The sequence below is a fragment of the Electrophorus electricus genome, chromosome 24 (genome assembly GCF_041902795.1).
Source record: "Electrophorus electricus isolate QZ-2024a chromosome 24, ASM4190279v1, whole genome shotgun sequence".
Lineage (NCBI taxonomy): Eukaryota > Metazoa > Chordata > Actinopteri > Gymnotiformes > Gymnotidae > Electrophorus > Electrophorus electricus.
Window position 1 is genome coordinate 4,292,899 of NC_137520.1, and position 22,257 is coordinate 4,315,155.

Genomic DNA, 22,257 nt, shown 5'->3' on the forward strand with positions numbered 1-22,257 from the left:
ATTAATCTGATAAAAGTAATTGAAAAACTGCAGAGGATTAGCAAAAATATTTTAACAAAATGTAATGAGTGCCGAAGGGCGTGGAGCAGGACACACAGACTCTCTCAGCATGGACAAACATTTATTTACATAAAATATAAAGACTATAGTGGCACATTTAATATTAACAATTTTTAACATTAATACAAGCTAGACAAACATATTCACTAATGTTACATTTAGACACAAACAAACAACACTGTGCGCACACTGATGTGGGTTTTAAATACATAAAGACAAACAAGGTGCAGGTGTGTGCAGGCGTGGTTACAAACGAAGATCCTCCCACTGCACGTGGTGGGCCAAACCACGTGACTCGCGAGAGGCGAACATTCTGTGACACAAAAACACAGGATAAAGCCAACTAAATAGTGTTTGCAAAAAACCTTCTTTAACATTCTTATTCTAATGGTCTTCTGACGTTCAGCTAACTTATAGTCAGGTTTCATGAGGTGTTCATGCAGTGAGAACTAACTCATGATTTATTAATTTCCTTTGTTTCAGATAGGGTCAGATTACTGCTCAATCCACCATCTCATGAACATGAACATGAACAGCTAACATGCACATGAACAATGACCAAGAATGTGATACTACACACAAGGGTTTAAGTACAAACATAAATAAAACAAAGAACAAGGTCAAGTTGTGTGTTTAACAAGGGGTGTGGCAACAAACAAGGAAGCAGTCACATTGAACAGTCAATAATGGTCTCCCACTGCACATGGCAGGCCATACCACATGATCAGTGGGAAGAAGATTGTAACATGACACAACTCTTCAGATCAATAAAAATCAAATGATATATTGTCCTTACTGAGTAAATGCAATTAGAAATGGTCACCTGTCTTGACAGTGATAAATGTGATAGGAAAGAAAGGTAAAGGAAAAGCAAAGGTTTTCCAAGCATAATAAAAGAACAAAATCATGTAATTCAAAGGTTACCCTCAAACTAAGCTCATCTGAGTCAAGCACCACTTCCACTCAGACACCAGCAAGATGGTGGTGGGGTACTGTTATGGGCTGATATTATTAAAGATGAGCTAGTCGGGAGCTTTTCGGTTTGAAGATGGACTCAACTAACCTATTGCCAGTTTTTAGAAGAAACATTCTTCAAGCAGTGGTACAGGAAAGTCTGCATATTTCTAGAAGACTATCATTTTTATGCCAGACAATGCTCCTGCATGCATCGAAGTACTTCACTGTGTGGCTAGCCAGTAGAGGCCTTAAGGATGAAAGAATAATGACATGGCCCCCTTCCTCACCTGACCTACACCCTATTGAGGGCCCTTCTTAAACAGGAGGTTTTCGCTGCACAAAAAGTTGATCATCAACATATAAAGAAACTGACAGACTCCATGAATGGAAGGCTTATGACTGTTACTGAAAAGAAGGGTGGCTATATTGGCTATATTGATTTTTTTTTTTAATATCTGAAATGTTTATTTGTAAATTGAGTTGTTTATTATTCTCACTTTAAACAGGTGAAAATAAATCAGTGAGATGGGAAAATGTACATTTTTCATTTAGTTGTATAATAATTCAGCACACTAATAGCCCAATAATTATGTACACATAGATATTCTCCTATAAAGCCAAAAGCTCACTTCTACTTAAATATTCAGGTTTGAGGTTTATTAACATTCTGGATTGACTGTCCTGCACTGGAGTTGTTCAATAATAAAATGAATCCTCAAAAATACAACTTGCCTAATAATCGTACACAGTGTAGAGACAAGACAAACATATCAAAAACGTGATGACAGGATTTAAATAACTTGTCTGTGAAATAATATCAATGATACTATACTATGTAACTTCAAGAATACAGTATATCTATATATTTTTTAAAATGTATATATTTTGAATATTAATCCTTATGACTTACAGCACCTATACTTGCACAATTGTACACAAAAACTGCATACAATTTCTTATAACCCAAAAACTCTTTTTTTTTGCTCTCTCAATTTCAGTATCTATATTTTCCAATAAAGCATGCGCATAATATAGTACTCTACAATAAAACAAACCCTATACACAAGTATGCAACATTTTGAGCATAACTATGGGAAAAGGGGATTATATATATATATATATATATATATATATATATGATTTGATGTTGCAATGTAATAATGACAAGAAGACACTAATGTAGTTGTCATTTACTTTGGATTACTGACTGTTGTTAACTATATTATGGTAATTATTTGCATTTTCCCATATGAAATACATGTATTTGTTTTTTTCTGCCACTCAGATCTTGAAGTTGAATGTTGAAAGATGGTCCACAATTGCTGTAAAAGAGCTAAAGGGAAATTTCTATAATTGTACCAGCAGACATTTGCACAGTAATGTAAAATAACCATTTAAAATGTATACCTTGATTTTTAAAATGTTAACGTTAATGTTAATCTTTCTCAGGTCCTTTCTCTGTCAGTGGTGGTTCCGCAACTTGAAATTAAAGAAAAGACTTGGTAAATATATCAATTGTGCAAAAAAATTAAAATGTATTTATTCTGAAAAAATGTTAATAAATAACTGCTATTGCGCTTAGCACCCCATAAATGCTCTTAACTTCTATCACACTTGTGAGCAATGTGTACCTTTAAAAGTTGAAACATTTTCTGCTGATTGAGGTGTCTCAGCTTGAGAGGGAAGAACAGATGAAGAATTGGTATGTATTGCACCTGCAAAATAAAATATGACAAATGATTGCAGTGCAATGAGAATTCAGCTAGCCTACCCTCTCACCATTAAAAATCTCAATTTAGCGTTACAAGGACACTGTCATTAATGAGAGCACCACTCACATAGTGCTTCTACCTGAGTGCTAGCAGTGACCTCTTGTGGAAAATCTTTAAGATGTTAAATGTTACAAACAGGTGCTTTTTAGGTGCTTCACATCTTCACAAAATTTAGCTTGGTGCTCCAGTGCAGCTGGCATGCAGAGTATGTGCCTATGTGAAAATGACTACAACTGACTACAAAAATCAAAATTTTTTCATACACCATTCATGCACCATTTTTTCCCCACACTGATCAGTTAACATAAATTTGGGATTAGAAACAGAGGACAGGAGTTATCAAAAATGATTCCTCGTAGCACTGAAAGCCTTTCATGGTCTTATCCCTAGTATTTGCCAAGCTATACTATTAATACATTCCTGTGCATGTACAGACTTTTTCTGTCTCTGGTTTACTTATGATCATAAAGAAAATATCTTACTTTAAAAAAAAACCCAAAATATTCCATGTATTATTATGTACCATTAAAAAAAAAAAAACACTTACATTTTGATATACTGAGTAGTACTATAGTTGGAATCCTGCTTTAACACCTTTTAAATGTATTTACATAGTTTAGTCACCTCATCTTGAAGCTGATGAAAAGCAAGGATTTATATGGTATATATGTCAATTTTCATTAGGAAATTATTCATGATGTCTCCTCTATACTTTAGGCTGTGTCATCATTAAGAATGGATCATAGCCCAGGCTTCCCTTAATTTACAACTAGGCAGCAGGATCTAGACAAATGCATAATGTCTTTTTTGTATGCAAAAGTTGTACCTTTAAGAGACTTTAATCCATCATGCTCTGTCCTTGGTGATGTCTCAACTTAAAATAAAAGAAAATAAAAACTAATTTTACATCTTATGTGAGGCAGAAACATGTATAAAGAAACTGGAATGACATTAATCTAAATCTGAATATAATGGAAAATATTTTAATGATTTCACAGGAATCACATTAAATAAATACATTTAAAGGATTTTAACCCTTCAGTATCTTTAGATGGAGGTATTTCAACTTATACTCTTAAACCTTTATCTGAGACTAAATATTCTCAAATAACTAAACATATGAATTATATCAAAATAATCAAGTCAAATAAATACCTTTAAAGGATTTCAATCCTTCAGTATCTTTTGATAGAAGAACCTCAGCTTTGAGTAAACAACAAGAAAAAAATAGCGTTTATACCATTAATAAGTATGTGCAGAAGAATACCATTGACTGTACCTGAGGCTGTTTATAGTGCGGTAACAAGTTTTGTTAAAATTGCATTAAGCAAACGGAAGGGGCTTGCAGGACACACATTGCAGATGGGCCTTGAGCTGAGCACCTCAAGCTCAAATTTTAAAAAGGCCTCAGTCCTGCCTCTTACCTAGATCCCAGAATGTAATACCAAGGCACTGGTTCAGTTGTTAAAGTCAGTTAATTCATTTACATTTCTAAGTTGCTTCTAAAGACAGATATAGGCCTATTAAGTAAATGGCAAGTACAATATTTTAGAAAAGTGCAATATTAATAAAAACTTATACATTTTAATGTACTGGATCAAACATTATGGCTGCAGTAAGTCCAGAAATCTATACTTGCTATCCAGGCTTTACTTTAAACCAGGAATTATATGTATGTTTATCTATGTAAACACTGCTTTCCTAAATGAAGGCAACAATATGCAATATGCATCTCTCAAACAGAAGACATCTTACTTTTGATGTGATCATCCAAGTCTGTAGATGATACTGTAGATATTGGCTCATTAATTAATACTGCAGTCTGATTGCATTCTGATAAAATAAATTAGAAAGAGAGTAGTCCATGTACAAGACACATTTTAGAAAATACTGAAAAGGAAAAAATAGAGATACATCATCATCATCATTATTATTATTATTATTAGTTAGTTAATTACTTTAATTTAATTCACTTTACAAATATCACCTTTTTTTTTACATGCCACAAATCAAAAATACATTTTTAATTGTGTTTCAGGCATGCACAATTATGCATACTTTTCTGCACTGACTCCCTATCTCCACAAGGGATCTAGTATAATTAATAGAATAATCAATCAGATTTTGTGAGAAGCACACATCTGATTTTGTGAGAAGCACACATTAATCTGAACAATTAAATGTTTATTTTTCATAGTGGAATATTATTGTGGATAATGGAATCAATAAATATTTGCATATCATGAAAAAATTCAAAGTTTTCTACATTAATCATGTACTACAATGTCATCTCACTCCTGGTGTCATGAGACTGTGTCTACTCTTGTTAGATCTTAATTGGAGTTGCAGGGGTTGGCAATATTTTCATTGTTACCCATTTTTCCTTTTTCTTTTTCATTAGGGAGTCATGGAAGCTCTGTTGTATTTTTGTTATTGGCTTTTTTAGGGACGAGAGAATTCGAAGGGTCCATAGATTGTTTTGTTTGTTTTGTTGGACCCATCCTGATGCTATACCTGCTTGATTTTTGTGATGATGTTACTTTGTTTATGTAACTTGTTTTTTTATTAAATAAAATTGGCTAAAACCTACTTGGCTTTTTGGTGTCTCCATAAGTTTATTTTTGTGTTGCATCCTTTCTGAGACTACCAAGCCCAAGAGCATGAGGAGACCCTAACACTTTGCACTAAATGATGGATATAAAGATGGAAGAGGGGATCAGTGAAAGGGGGAATGAAATCGACATGACCTCAACATTAGTGGACATGCTCAATGAGGTATTACAAGGTTCAGCCCAAAGTGGGTGGCTGGCAACAAAAATAAAAAAAAAAGGAGGATTGAATCAGCTAGTCAATACTGGATATAGAGAGTCTGCCTTTATAGGTTACTGGAACTTGATGCAGAATGTCAGTTCAGATGAGCACCAAACCACAAAAAATCAGGGAAAAGAACATCAATAAGGGTGTGCCCTCTCCTAATCATGCCTATTTAGATCCATGGTGTCAGGGGGAAATGCTCTATTGGACACTAGTAGCACATACATTCTCATCCAAAATTTGTGGAGACAGATATCCAAGGAGCATCAAAGCCTGAAGCCATGTGGAAACCAAGCATTCATTATGGCAGATGATTAAGGGAGCAAGGCTGAAGGGAATTTTACATTTTTTCTCAAGCTCCTTGAGGTGCCCTACAAAACTGATGCCTATGTGCTTAAGTATGACAACCTCTGCATGCCACATCTACTAGATTTGGAGTTTTTAGTCCTCTGCAAAATGCCCCATCACCCAATACACCTAATACATGTATAATGGGAACACACATCACTTCCTCGCAAAGTTAATAACTGCACTGCATTAATTAATTAATTGCCATGATTAAGTAGAACTTCAAGAGGACAACAGAAGCACCAGGAGATGTTGAAAGATCTTCCTCCTCCTGGCCTGTCCCTGGGGTTGAGGGTCTGAAGCCTAATTGTTCTTTCCATTTTTTGTGGACTACCATGGCCTAAACATCAACTTATGTGGGCTTTTAACTGCTCAAAGACTGTGCAGACTGACTGTGCAGACAGTGAGCAGACTGACACACTGGACTCTGAGACTCCAAACCTTTGACTTCAGAATGTATTACATGTTAGGTTGCTGCAACTTTTTATCTGATGCACTTTCAAGAGCTCCTTCTATGAGTGACTTATCAACCACCTTTCAAAATATCAAGGCCTCTCAGAAACATAGCCTCGTATGTAAGATAGTAAAACAAACCTGCTTCAGTACCAAGATGGAGCAGCATGCTGTCTTAAATCGCAGAGTGACTTCCAAATTCAGGGGTTACAATTATTCATTGGTAGTGCCTCAACTACTTCCACAGTAGCTCTTTTATGGGTCACCCTGGCTGTATGAAGACCCTTGAGAAGATTCTGGAGGTGGCATGGTGGCCTAGCATTAGAAAGGATGTGTGGAAATATGTGGAGTGCCAGATTTGCCAGCAGTTACAAGAACCCTGAAGAGATGAAAGGAGAGGATTTCATGGGTTTCTTACTAATGAGTCCCTTCAGGAACACCATGTTGATGGTAGTTGTGGACTATGTCATTAAGAGTAGAGTTGTTCCCTTTAAACCACTGGTATGCAGCATACTCAGAAATGACATCTTTACTCACTGGGGTGTGAGCTCACATTGTTTCAGACTGTGGACCACAGTGGACAAGTATCATGATGGCAAAGTTATATGAGATGGTGGGGGGTAACTCAGAAGTTAACTTTGGCCTACCATCACCAGACCAATCTTGCCAAAAGGGTGAACCATATCATGAGAACCATGATTGTTTATGGGTAAGCACAATCAGGGCAGGGACTGCTAGTTACCCACATTTTGTGTGGTAATCAATGCAGCCCTTCATGAATCCACAGGGGTCTCCCCTGCTGTGTTGGCTTTGTGACGCTCTATTAAGAGGCCACGTAAATGCCTCATTCATCAGTCAGCTACACAACACATGGCAGCACATAACATATTACGCAGCCACCCAGAGTTGCTTTGCTTTATAGAGGAAGAAACTTTAAACAGACTAGCACAAATTTTGGTTTTCATAAAGTTTGCTGCTTCAGTTTTTATGGTGGCAAGTTGCATTTACTCTAGATTATGATGAGTGATCAGATGAATTGTAATTAATTGCAAAGTCATTCCTTGCTATGAAAATTAACTTAATCACAAAAAATGACTGCATTCCAGCCACTGCATTTCAGCCCTGCCAAAAAAACAGCCTGCTAACATCATTTCAGTGATCTTCATGTTAGCTCAGGAGAAAGTGTTAATGAGGTCAAGGCAGCTGATATCACTCTGTCATGCTGATTAGAAGAGCAGAGTAGTTACATTAAAAGGGTGGTAGTGCTTGAAGTTTTCTTCTGTTAACCATGGTTATCTCCAAGGAAACACGTGCAGTCATCACTGAATTACCTCAAAAGGGCTTCACCAACAAGGACATTGCTGCTTGTAAGACAGCACCTAAATCAACCATTTATTGAATCATCAAGAACTTCAAGGAGAGAGGTTCAATTGCAGTGAAGAAGGCTTTGGGGCACACAAGAAAGTCTCCTAAAGAGGATGCAGCTACGGGATTGGGTCACCACCAGTGCAGAGCTTGCTCAGGAATAGCAGAAGGCAGGTGTGAGTGCATCTGCATGCACAGTGAGGCAAAGGCTTTTGGAGGATGGCTTGGTGTCAAGAAGGGCAGCAAAGAAGCCATTTCTCTCCAAGAAAAACATCAAGGACAGACTGACATTCTGCAGGAAGTATAGCAATTGGACTGCAGACGACTGCGGTAAAGTTATTTTCTGTGATGCAGCCCCCTTCAGACTGTTTGGGACAACTGGACAAATTATTGTGCAGATAAGAAAAGGTGAGCGCTACCATGAGTCCTGTTATGTCAACAGTGATTAATCCTGAGACCATTCATGTGTGAGGTTCCTTCTCATCTAAGGGAGTGGGTTTGCTCAATTTTTTTTCTAAGAACACTGCCATGAATAAGGAATGGTATCAAAACATCCTCCAAGAGCAATTTCTCCCAACGATCCAGGAGCAATTTGGTGATGAACAATGCTTTTTCCAGCATGACAGAGCACCAAGTCACAAAGCAAAAGTGATAACCAAGTGGCTTGGTGAACAAAACATTGAAATTTTGGGTGCATGGCCAGCAAACTCCCCAGATCTCAATCTTATTGAGAACCTGTGGTCAATCCTCATAAAGAGGGTGGACAAACAAACACAGAAACTGTGATCAACTCCAACTACTGATTAGGGAAGAATGGGTTCCCATCAGTCAAGATTTTGCCCAGAAGCTGATATCCAGCATTCCAAGGCAAATTGCATAAGTCTTAAAAAAGAAAAAGGGTCAACACTGTAAATATCAAGTCTTTGCTTAAATTTGATGCATTTGTCAATAAAAAAGTTACTTATGAAATGCTTATAATTGTACTTCACTATACCATATAAACATCTGACAAAAAAGATCTAAAAAAAAACTGAGGCAGTAAACTTTGTGAAAACCAAAATATGTGTTTCAACTTGGCCACAACTATAGACTTAGGAGAGATACATTATTATTTTTATTTTTTTGCTCCGTCATGATTTAGAAGGACTGAGGTCATCAACTCAGTACAACCATGCAGGTCCTGGCTTACTATGTGTTACATTTTTATGCAACTGGCAGGTTCATTGGTCTCACATGGATCTTTATTGATTCATTTATATGTTTATTTTGATTGGCTTTTACCTTGGGTGCAGGTGTATGTACCACTGTTATACATTATCTCCATAGTGGCTTTATGTATAGGAATTCTAAGTGTGTCACACACTTTGCATGTTGTAATGTGAATGCCCTCAAGTTTTACAAATCTGGCCCACTTTCTCTTGCCTTCAGATTACATAAAGATTGTTTGTTTTTTGCATTCAATGCTTTATATATAAAAGTCTCACTAAAATCCAAGTTGGCGAATAAATAAAACAAAACAAAACAGGAAACTCCATCCCTCTGTGTTTTAGAAAATTCAGTGCTATGAGATGCTATAATTCCTGATGGTCTATTTACCTTCCATGTCAAGTGGAGGTTCAGTTTGCATCATATACTCCTGTAAGGGTGAACTTGTTTCTGTGAGGAAATGCAAATCCTTGAACTATTCTTGCAACAACAACTCATGGAATTATGCAATTCTGGACAAGTGATAAAACTATTAATTCACCTACGTGTCATAGAAGCTGTCATTGAAAAAAACAAGTCTTCTTTCACCATATCCTTTTTCTCTAGTGGTAGAAGAAGCACATTTTAGTGATGATTAAAAGCTACAAAATACACAACAACAAAAAAAAATTAATATCTTTTAAACAGAATAATATAATTCAGCATTTGTAATTCAGCATTTGAATCACCTGTTTTGCGCTTGAAGCGTAAAGCTATGCACCCAATGAAAAGGAGGAGCATACTGCATACAACACATCCAGAGATGGCTAGCAGCACTTTTCGTTTTAGGACTGCAATTATGAGAAGGAAAAAAAAAATTATGCTTATGCCCTCAGTGCTTAATTAAGAAAAAAATCTTTATCTAGATTAGCTTGTTGATATCTGTAACTTGCATAATAAACAATATTATTAATATACTTTAATATTATATAAATTGACTTTAATTACTTTGTTCATAACTCACCAATATTATTAGCTTTGAAGCCCTCACTAAAGGAAGAGTATAGTGGCCGCTGTGTCCTGTTGCCTCTGCATTTGTATTCACTCTTAAATGTTTCATGTGTGGCCTTTATACTGTACATTTGTTCTGTGCTAGTGATCTCAAATATTTCATCCTTGTACCATGTGTAGTTCCATTCGAGCTGACCACGGACCTCACATTTCAGAGTCAGTGTGGCCACAGACATGATATCAGACCAGCTTGTCTCCAGAATTAGCACAGCTGATGGACGGGCTAAAAATGCATCAAACAGCATTAACAACACCAAACACGTTCAACTATAAACATATGGTTAACAAAGATGTTATTTTTACAAAATACACAACAACAAAAAATCAAATATCTTTAAGATGATGATTTTAAACAGAATATAATTCAGCATTTCAGACACAGCATTTCCCTTACACCTTTGTGATGTGTGTGTGTGTAGGGCGTTGCCATGCTTCTGGACAGATGCACGAAAGTTTAATGGTGTGCCTATACAGCGGGTGAAATAAGTATTGAATACGTCACCAATTTTCTAAAGAAATATATTTCTAAAGGTGCTATTGACATGAAATTCTCACCAGATGTCACAAAAACCCATCCAATCCACACATGCAAAGAAATCAAACCATAGATGTCCATAAATTAAGCTATGTGTAATAATGAGAAATGACTCAGGGAAAAAGTATTGAACACGCGTACTGAAATTTATTTAATACTTCATACAAAAGCCTTTGCTGGTGATGACAGCTTCAAGACGCCTCCTATATGGAGAAACTGCATTAATGTAATTAGACTGTGTTAGACTGTGTTCAATTGAATTAGACTTTGTTCAAATGAAAAATCAAACTGAAGATATTCACTGAAAGCTTATCTTCACCTAAAACTGCTCCCATTTAAAAGCAGCAGGATGTTCCACATTCTACATACTGTATGGATGCTCGCCAAAGATACCAATATGCTTTTCAATTACCTACTGCTCACAAGGCTGCTTCATGGAATAAGAGAAACTATGATAGAAAGTTGAGGATAATATTCTTAAAACCAGTAGATAATGTTCTCATAAGTAACTTGATATTTCACTGAGGCCCTGGACAGCTAAGGACACTCTGGGAGAACAGATTAACTTTACACCTATGGATTTTTACAATGGAGTTATTTGTTCTTACTTATTATGGATAACATAACTAGTTATATTTAATTAGTGGGTCTTGGGAGGTGGTAACAAGTTCTGTTTATACATAGTGGGTTTGAAAATACTAGTGTGCCATCAGATATCAAATGTCAAAACTCTAGTCGTGCCACAATTTACACATCGTTGCAAGAATGTTTGTTTATGGCTATGAAAATTGCAGCAAGGCAAAAACAGGTAAGGGAAACAACTGCAGGAAAATAACAAGATGAAAAAGAAATCTTACCATATTCACTGTGAAAAAAATAAGTTAAAATAGTCTAACATAATTCAGTGTTATCTGATTTGACCATAATTTGATGCTAGATTTTTGTTGAGTACTTAAACAAAGGTCCACAATGAGATTAGATAAATAGGCAATATACAAGGTGACATAGGCGGAGAATAACTCAAGAATAACTAAAAGGTCATTTTGAATAGGATACATATTCTTACATCACACAGAGTGAAATGATCAGCTAAGAAATGTTAGGATTGCTTTATGGTCCTTTAATGCAGAACAAATGCTTTATTGAGTTGATAAATATTTTGTTGATGAGGACTTACCATAAACAGTCAATAGAAATTCAGCGCTTACTGCTCTTGTCTTTGGTCTATCTTTAACCTCAGTTTCACAAGTGTATTTTCCAAGGTGGCTTGGTTTTATAGAGGAAATTAAAAGAATTGTGCCATTATCTTTGATCTCTACATCAGTCATCTTCTCAGAATTTCTGAGCCAGGTAGTCATCCAGTCTAAGGATGTGTTTGAATTTTCACACTTCAAAGTCACCATTTCACCAGTAAATGCTTCTTTCCATCCAGAATGTAGAATTACTTTTGGTTGAGGGGGTTCTAAGAAAGAAAGATATTTTTCATTACAGTGTAGAGCTCACAATGCCCAAGTTATTTTGTAAAAACAAACAACAGATATATCTTACTTTCAATTATTACCTTGTGATTTTCAGACTTAAATTATATGTTCACAATCACAGACATGCATTTCTTATAAACGTCACCATCATTCTAATTCAGGCCTACTTAATTTACGAAAATGCAAGGACTATACACTTTTCATTCACCAAGTTTATACATTTGTTTTGAACATATTTGGAAATGAGAGGGTCGTTTTACCCTCTGTATTCTTAGTATGTCTACATTACATAGATCTATGGACACTATAATTTTACTGGCTTTCATAGAAGAGATTACACACCTATGAGAAATAAGTCAGTTAAACAAGAAGATGAAAAAGAAATCTTACTATGTTCACTGTGAAAAAATAAGATAAAATATTCTAACATAATTCAGTGTTATCTGATTTGACCATAATTTGATGCTAGATTTTTGTTGAGTACTTAAACAAAGGTCCACAATGAGATTAGATAAATAGGCAATATACAAGGTGACATAGGCAGAGAATAACTCAAGAATAATTAAAAGGTCATTTTAAATAGGATACATATTCTTACATCACACAGAGTGAAATGATCAGCTAAGAAATGTTAGGATTGCTTTATGGTCCTTTAATGCAGAACAAATGCTTTATTGAGTTGATAAATATTTTGTTGATGAGGACTTACCATAAACAGTCAATAGAAATTCAGCGCTTACTGCTCTTGTCTTTGGTCTATCTTTAACCTCAGTTTCACAAGTGTATTTTCCAAGGTGGCTTGGTTTTATAGAGGAAATTAAAAGAATTTTGTCGTTATCTTTGATCTCTACATCAGTCATCTTCTCAGAATTTCTGAGCCAGGTAGTCATCCAGTCTAAGGATGTGATTGAATTTTCACACTTCAAAGTCACCATTTCACCAGTAAATGCTTCTTTCCATCCAGAATCTAGAATTACTTTTGGTTGAGGGGGTTCTAAGAAAGAAATATATTTTTCATTACAGTGTAGAGCTCACAATGCCAAGGTATTTTGTAAAAACAAACAACAGATATATCTTACTTTCAATTATTACCTTGTGATTTTCAGACTTAAATTATATGTTCACAATCACAGACATGCATTTCTTATAAACGTCACCATCATTCTAATTCAGGCCTACTTAATTTACGAAAATGCAAGGACTATACACTTTTCATTCACCAAGTTTATACATTTGTTTTGAACATATTTGGAAATGAGAGGGTCGTTTTACCCTCTGTATTCTTAGTATGTCTACATTACATAGATCTATGGACACTATAATTTTACTGGCTTTCATAGAAGAGATTACACACCTATGAGAAATAAGTCAGTTAAACAAGAAGATGAAAAAGAAATCTTACTATGTTCACTGTGAAAAAATAAGATAAAATATTCTAACATAATTCAGTGTTATCTGATTTGACCATAATTTGATGCTAGATTTTTGTTGAGTACTTAAACAAAGGTCCACAATGAGATCAGATAAATAGGCAATATACAAGGTGACATAGGCGGAGAATAACTCAAGAATAACTAAAAGGTCATTTTAAATAGGATACATATTCTTACATCACACAGAGTGAAATGATCAGCTAAGAAATGTTAGGATTGCTTTATGGTCCTTTAATGCAGAACAAATGCTTTATTGAGTTGATAAATATTTTGTTGATGAGGACTTACCATAAACAGTCAATAGAAATTCAGCGCTTACTGCTCTTGTCTTTGGTCTATGTTTAACCTCAGTTTCACAAGTGTATTTTCCAAGGTGGCTTGGTTTTATAGAGGAAATTAAAAGAATTTTGTCATTATCTTTGATCTCTACATCAGTCATCTTCTCAGAATTTCTGAGCCAGGTAGTCATCCAGTCTAAGGATGTGATTGAATTTTCACACTTCAAAGTCACCATTTCACCAGTAAATGCTTCTTTCCATCCAGAATCTAGAATTACTTTTGGTTGAGGGGGTTCTAAGAAAGAAATATATTTTTCATTACAGTGTAGAGCTCACAATGCCAAGGTATTTTGTAAAAACAAACAACAGATATATCTTACTTTCAATTATTACCTTGTGATTTTCAGACTTAAATTATATGTTCACAATCACAGACATGCATTTCTTATAAACGTCACCATCATTCTAATTCAGGCCTACTTAATTTACGAAAATGCAAGGACTATACACTTTTCATTCACCAAGTTTATACATTTGTTTTGAACATATTTGGAAATGAGAGGGTCGTTTTACCCTCTGTATTCTTAGTATGTCTACATTACATAGATCTATGGACACTATAATTTTACTGGCTTTCATAGAAGAGATTACACACCTATGAGAAATAAGTCAGTTAAACAAGAAGATGAAAAAGAAATCTTACTATGTTCACTGTGAAAAAATAAGATAAAATATTCTAACATAATTCAGTGTTATCTGATTTGACCATAATTTGATGCTAGATTTTTGTTGAGTACTTAAACAAAGGTCCACAATGAGATCAGATAAATAGGCAATATACAAGGTGACATAGGCGGAGAATAACTCAAGAATAACTAAAAGGTCATTTTAAATAGGATACATATTCTTACATCACACAGAGTCAAATGATCAGCTAAGAAATGTTAGGATTGCTTTATGGTCCTTTAATGCAGAACAAATGCTTTATTGAGTTGATAAATATTTTGTTGATGAGGACTTACCATAAACAGTCAATAGAAATTCAGCGCTTACTGCTCTTGTCTTTGGTCTATGTTTAACCTCAGTTTCACAAGTGTATTTTCCAAGGTGGCTTGGTTTTATAGAGGAAATTAAAAGAATTTTGTCATTATCTTTGATCTCTACATCAGTCATCTTCTCAGAATTTCTGAGCCAGGTAGTCATCCAGTCTAAGGATGTGATTGAATTTTCACACTTCAAAGTCACCATTTCACCAGTAAATGCTTCTTTCCATCCAGAATGTAGAATTACTTTTGGTTGAGGGGGTTCTAAGAAAGAAATATATTTTTCATTACAGTGTAGAGCTCACAATGCCAAGGTATTTTGTAAAAACAAACAACAGATATATCTTACTTTCAATTATTACCTTGTGATTTTCAGACTTAAATTATATGTTCACAATCACAGACATGCATTTCTTATAAACGTCACCATCATTCTAATTCAGGCCTACTTAATTTACGAAAATGCAAGGACTACACACTTTTCATTCACCAAGTTTATACATTTGTTTTGAACATATTTGGAAATGAGAGGGTCGTTTTACCCTCTGTATTCTTAGTATGTCTACATTACATAGATCTATGGACACTATAATTTTACTGGCTTTCATAGAAGAGATTACACACCTATGAGAAATAAGTCAGTTAAACAAGAAGATGAAAAAGAAATCTTACTATGTTCACTGTGAAAAAATAAGATAAAATATTCTAACATAATTCAGTGTTATCTGATTTGACCATAATTTGATGCTAGATTTTTGTTGAGTACTTAAACAAAGGTCCACAATGAGATCAGATAAATAGGCAATATACAAGGTGACATAGGCGGAGAATAACTCAAGAATAACTAAAAGGTCATTTTAAATAGGATACATATTCTTACATCACACAGAGTCAAATGATCAGCTAAGAAATGTTAGGATTGCTTTATGGTCCTTTAATGCAGAACAAATGCTTTATTGAGTTGATAAATATTTTGTTGATGAGGACTTACCATAAACAGTCAATAGAAATTCAGCGCTTACTGCTCTTGTCTTTGGTCTATGTTTAACCTCAGTTTCACAAGTGTATTTTCCAAGGTGGCTTGGTTTTATAGAGGAAATTAAAAGAATTTTGTCATTATCTTTGATCTCTACATCAGTCATCTTCTCAGAATTTCTGAGCCAGGTAGTCATCCAGTCTAAGGATGTGATTGAATTTTCACACTTCAAAGTCACCATTTCACCAGTAAATGCTTCTTTCCATCCAGAATGTAGAATTACTTTTGGTTGAGGGGGTTCTAAGAAAGAAATATATTTTTCATTACAGTGTAGAGCTCACAATGCCAAGGTATTTTGTAAAAACAAACAACAGATATATCTTACTTTCAATTATTACCTTGTGATTTTCAGACTTAAATTATATGTTCACAATCACAGACATGCATTTCTTATAAACGTCACCATCATTCTAATTCAGGCCTACTTAATTTACGAAAATGCAAGGACTATACACTTTTCATTCACCAAGTTTATACATTTGTTTTGAACATATTTGGAAATGAGAGGGTCGTTTTACCCTCTGTATTCTTAGTATGTCTACATTACATAGATCTATGGACACTATAATTTTACTGGCTTTCATAGAAGAGATTACACACCTATGAGAAATAAGTCAGTTAAACAAGAAGATGAAAAAGAAATCTTACTATGTTCACTGTGAAAAAATAAGATAAAATATTCTAACATAATTCAGTGTTATCTGATTTGACCATAATTTGATGCTAGATTTTTGTTGAGTACTTAAACAAAGGTCCACAATGAGATTAGATAAATAGGCAATATACAAGGTGACATAGGTGGAGAATAACTCAAGAATAACTAAAAGGTCATTTTAAATAGGATACATATTCTTACATCACACAGAGTGAAATGATCAGCTAAGAAATGTTAGGATTGCTTTATGGTCCTTTAATGCAGAACAAATGCTTTATTGAGTTGATAAATATTTTGTTGATGAGGACTTACCATAAACAGTCAATAGAAATTCAGCGCTTACTGCTCTTGTCTTTGGTCTATGTTTAACCTCAGTTTCACAAGTGTATTTTCCAAGGTGGCTTGGTTTTATAGAGGAAATTAAAAGAATTTTGTCATTATCTTTGATCTCTACATCAGTCATCTTCTCAGAATTTCTGAGCCAGGTAGTCATCCAGTCTAAGGATGTGATTGAATTTTCACACTTCAAAGTCACCATTTCACCAGTAAATGCTTCTTTCCATCCAGAATCTAGAATTACTTTTGGTTGAGGGGGTTCTAAGAAAGAAATATATTTTTCATTACAGTGTAGAGCTCACAATGCCCAAGTTATTTTGTAAAAACAAACAACAGATATATCTTACTTTCAATTATTACCTTGTGATTTTCAGACTTAAATTATATGTTCACAATCACAGACATGCATTTCTTATAAACGTCACCATCATTCTAATTCAGGCCTACTTAATTTAAGAAAATGCAAGGACTATAAACTTTTCATTCACCAAGTGTATACATTTGTTTTCAACATATTTGGAAATGAGAGGGTCGTTTTACCCTCTGTATTCTTAGTATGTCTACATTACATAGATCTATGGACACTATAATTTTACTGGCCTTCATAGAAGAGATTACACACCTATGAGAAATAAGTCAGTTAAACAAGAAGATGAAAAAGAAATCTTACTATGTTCACTGTGAAAAAATAAGATAAAATATTCTAACATAATTCAGTGTTATCTGATTTGACCATAATTTGATGCTAGATTTTTGTTGAGTACTTAAACAAAGGTCCACAATGAGATTAGATAAATAGGCAATATACAAGGTGACATAGGCGGAGAATAACTCAAGAATAACTAAAAGGTCATTTTAAATAGGATACATATTCTTACATCACACAGAGTGAAATGATCAGCTAAGAAATGTTAGGATTGCTTTATAGTCCTTTAATGCAGAACAAATGCTTTATTGAGTTGATAAATATTTTGTTGATGAGGACTTACCATAAACAGTCAATAGAAATTCAGCGCTTACTGCTCTTGTCTTTGGTCTCCCTTTAACCTCAGTTTCACAAGTGTATTTTCCAAGGTGGCTTGGTTTTATAGAGGAAATTAAAAGAGTTTTGCCATTATCTTTGATCTCTACATCAGTCATCTTCTCAGAATTTCTGAGCCAGGTAGTCATCCAGTCTAAGGATGTGATTGAATTTTCACACTTCAAAGTCACCATTTCACCAGTAAATGCTTCTTTCCATCCAGAATCTAGAATTACTTTTGGTTGAGGGGGTTCTAAGAAAGAAATATATTTTTCATTACAGTGTAGAGCTCACAATGCCCAAGTTATTTTGTAAAAACAAACAACAGATATATCTTACTTTCAATTATTACCTTGTGATTTTCAGACTTAAATTATAGGTTCACAATCACAGACATGCATTTCTTATAAACGTCACCATCATTCTAATTCAGGCCTACTTAATTTAAGAAAATGCAAGGACTATAAACTTTTCATTCACCAAGTGTATACATTTGTTTTCAACATATTTGGAAATGAGAGGGTCGTTTTACCCTCTGTATTCTTAGTATGTCTACATTACATAGATCTATGGACACTATAATTTTACTGGCCTTCATAGAAGAGATTACACACCTATGAGAAATAAGTCAGTTAAACAAGAAGATGAAAAAGAAATCTTACTATGTTCACTGTGAAAAAATAAGATAAAATATTCTAACATAATTCAGTGTTATCTGATTTGACCATAATTTGATGCTAGATTTTTGTTGAGTACTTAAACAAAGGTCCACAATGAGATTAGATAAATAGGCAATATACAAGGTGACATAGGCGGAGAATAACTCAAGAATAACTAAAAGGTCATTTTAAATAGGATACATATTCTTACATCACACAGAGTGAAATGATCAGCTAAGAAATGTTAGGATTGCTTTATAGTCCTTTAATGCAGAACAAATGCTTTATTGAGTTGATAAATATTTTGTTGATGAGGACTTACCATAAACAGTCAATAGAAATTCAGCGCTTACTGCTCTTGTCTTTGGTCTCCCTTTAACCTCAGTTTCACAAGTGTATTTTCCAAGGTGGCTTGGTTTTATAGAGGAAATTAAAAGAGTTTTGCCATTATCTTTGATCTCTACATCAGTCATCTTCTCAGAATTTCTGAGCCAGGTAGTCATCCAGTCTAAGGATGTGATTGAATTTTCACACTTCAAAGTCACCATTTCACCAGTAAATGCTTCTTTCCATCCAGAATCTAGAATTACTTTTGGTTGAGGGGGTTCTAAGAAAGAAATATATTTTTCATTACAGTGTAGAGCTCACAATGCCCAAGTTATTTTGTAAAAACAAACAACAGATATATCTTACTTTCAATTATTACCTTGTGATTTTCAGACTTAAATTATAGGTTCACAATCACAGACATGCATTTCTTATAAACGTCACCATCATTCTAATTCAGGCCTACTTAATTTAAGAAAATGCAAGGACTATAAACTTTTCATTCATCAAGTGTATACATTTGTTTTGAACATATTTGGAAATGAGAGGGTCGTTTTACCCTCTGTATTCTTAGTATGTCTACATTACATAGATCTATGGACACTATAATTTTACTGGCCTTCATAGAAGAGATTACACACCTATGAGAAATAAGTCAGTTAAACAAGAAGATGAAAAAGAAATCTTACTATGTTCACTGTGAAAAAATAAGATAAAATATTCTAACATAATTCAGTGTTATCTGATTTGACCATAATTTGATGCTAGATTTTTGTTGAGTACTTAAACAAAGGTCCACAATGAGATTAGATAAATAGGCAATATACAAGGTGACATAGGCGGAGAATAACTCAAGAATAACTAAAAGGTCATTTTAAATAGGATACATATTCTTACATCACACAGAGTGAAATGATCAGCTAAGAAATGTTAGGATTGCTTTATAGTCCTTTAATGCAGAACAAATGCTTTATTGAGTTGATAAATATTTTGTTGATGAGGACTTACCATAAACAGTCAATAGAAATTCAGCGCTTACTGCTCTTGTCTTTGGTCTCCCTTTAACCTCAGTTTCACAAGTGTATTTTCCAAGGTGGCTTGGTTTTATAGAGGAAATTAAAAGAGTTTTGCCATTATCTTTGATCTCTACATCAGTCATCTTCTCAGAATTTCTGAGCCAGGTAGTCATCCAGTCTAAGGATGTGTTTGAATTTTCACACTTCAAAGTCACCATTTCACCAGTAAATGCTTCTTTCCATCCAGAATGTAGAATTACTTTTGGTTGAGGGGGTTCTAAGAAAGAAAGATATTTTTCATTACAGTGTAGAGCTTATAATGCCCAAGTTATTTTGTAAAAACAAACAACAGATATATCTTACTTTCAATTATTACCTTGTGATTTTCAGACTTAAATTATATGTTCACAATCACAGACATGCATTTCTTATAAACGTCACCATCATTCTAATTCAGGCCTACTTAATTTAAGAAAATGCAAGGACTATAAACTTTTCATTCACCAAGTGTATACATTTGTTTTCAACATATTTGGAAATGAGAGGGTCGTTTTACCCTCTGTATTCTTAGTATGTCTACATTACATAGATCTATGGACACTATAATTTTACTGGCCTTCATAGAAGAGATTACACACCTATGAGAAATAAGTCAGTTAAACAAGAAGATGAAAAAGAAATCTTACTATGTTCACTTTGAAAAAATAAGATAAAATATTCTAACATAATTCAGTGTTATCTGATTTGACCATAATTTGATGCTAGATTTTTGTTGAGTACTTAAACAAAGGTCCACAATGAGATTAGATAAATAGGCAATATACAAGGTGACATAGGCGGAGAATAACTCAAGAATAACTAAAAGGTCATTTTAAATAGGATACATATTCTTACATCACACAGAGTGAAATGATCAGCTAAGAAATGTTAGGATTGTTTTATGGTCCTTTAATGCAGAACAAATGCTTTATTGAGTTGATAAATATTTTGTTGATGTGGACTTACCATTAACAGTCAATAGAAATTCAGCGCTTACTGCTCTTGTCTTTGGTCTACCTTTAACCTCAGTTTCACAAGTGTATTTTCCAAGGTGGCTTGGTTTTATAGAGGAAATTAAAAGAATTTTGCCATTATCTTTGATCTCTACATCAATAATCTTCTCAGAATTTCTGAGCCAGGTAGTCATCCAGTCTAAGGATGTGTTTGAATTTTCACACTTCAAAGTCACCATTTCACCAGTAAATGCCTCTTTCCATACAGAATGCATTTACATTTTTTTATATTTAGCTGACACTTTTATCCAAAGCAACTTACAACTTATGACTGAGTACAACTTGAGCATTTGAGGGTTAAGGGTCTTGCTGAGGCACCCAAAAATGATAACTAGGCAGTGACGGGGTTGGAACCAGCAACCTTCCTATTACAAGTATCTTAACCACTGAGCTACCCCTACCCTAGAGTTCATTTTAGCTGATAGGGCTGCATTTGTTTATGTTTAAGACTAATGATTTCTCTAAGCCTTGTTAAGAGTTTCCTACAAGGAGAATTATTTTCATGTAAACAAATCTTTTCTATGCAGCTGTATCAATGATCTATCCTCTGCTATTGTAGATCGATGAAAGGCTATGTCAGATTCGATTAGAGTCAGTTATCTTACTTTAGATACTGTACATCCTATCACATTTGAACATTTTTATATATATATATATAAATGTTCATTACATGAGAGGTGCATAAATGTACTTCTCAAAATATTGGATTGTACTTTGCATAATTATTACACTTACTCCTAATTTACAAGTGCACTATTAGTATTCTTTTATTTACTGGAAATCCAAAAAGCTTCAGGAATTTTAGTATGAATTTGAAACTAACAAATGTAAATTAACACAGACTAAAGGACCATTATTGAGCTCACCATCTACCTCTTCTTGAGACAGGTTTATTACCACACTGATGGCTCCTGTTTAAACAGAGAATGAAAATATTTTACTACAAAAGTAAAGTTAAATCTACTACAGAACTTTGCGTGTATCAGTCAGACATTTCTAATGGAAAGAACACAATGAAATGAAAGAACTCAGAAAGTGAGCAAACTCTTATAGGTATCACTACTTAAGCACAGCTGTGTATAACCATTCAAAATTTTCTCACCCGCTACAAGGATGAATTTGATTAGTGCCATTCTTCCAGTCCAGATAATAAATGGTTTAAGCAAAGCAGTACATTCAATAGTCATGATTCTTTCTGGTCTGTGTAGGGGGAGTTGACTTCCTATTACAGCATGTATCTGTACCTACCCTTGACAGGAAATTACATTTTTAAAAAGTTTCCTTTTCATGCCAAAAGAGATAGAGAGAATGAACATTTAACTAAAACTATTACTATTACTACTACTACAGATAATTAAAA

The 22,257-nt window shown here is 34.2% G+C and overlaps 1 protein-coding gene across 1 annotated transcript; it reads right to left on the reverse strand.

The window, feature by feature from the left end:
* Positions 1-104: 104 nt before the first annotated feature.
* On the reverse strand, positions 105-22,111 carry LOC113590079 (hemicentin-1). The gene is made up of 20 exons (XM_035522673.2): positions 22,000-22,111; positions 21,764-21,808; positions 19,838-20,122; positions 18,825-19,109; positions 17,812-18,096; positions 16,799-17,083; positions 15,787-16,071; positions 14,775-15,059; positions 13,763-14,047; positions 12,751-13,035; positions 11,738-12,022; positions 9,979-10,248; positions 9,704-9,805; positions 9,521-9,577; positions 9,366-9,425; positions 4,545-4,622; positions 3,945-3,992; positions 3,616-3,663; positions 2,649-2,732; positions 105-2,496 (listed from the first exon to the last, which is right to left on the reverse strand). The coding sequence occupies exons 1-20, from the start codon at positions 22,082-22,084 to the stop codon at positions 2,453-2,455; spliced, it is 3,486 nt and encodes a 1,161-aa protein (XP_035378566.2). The 5' UTR covers positions 22,085-22,111; the 3' UTR covers positions 105-2,452.
* Positions 22,112-22,257: the final 146 nt, after the last annotated feature.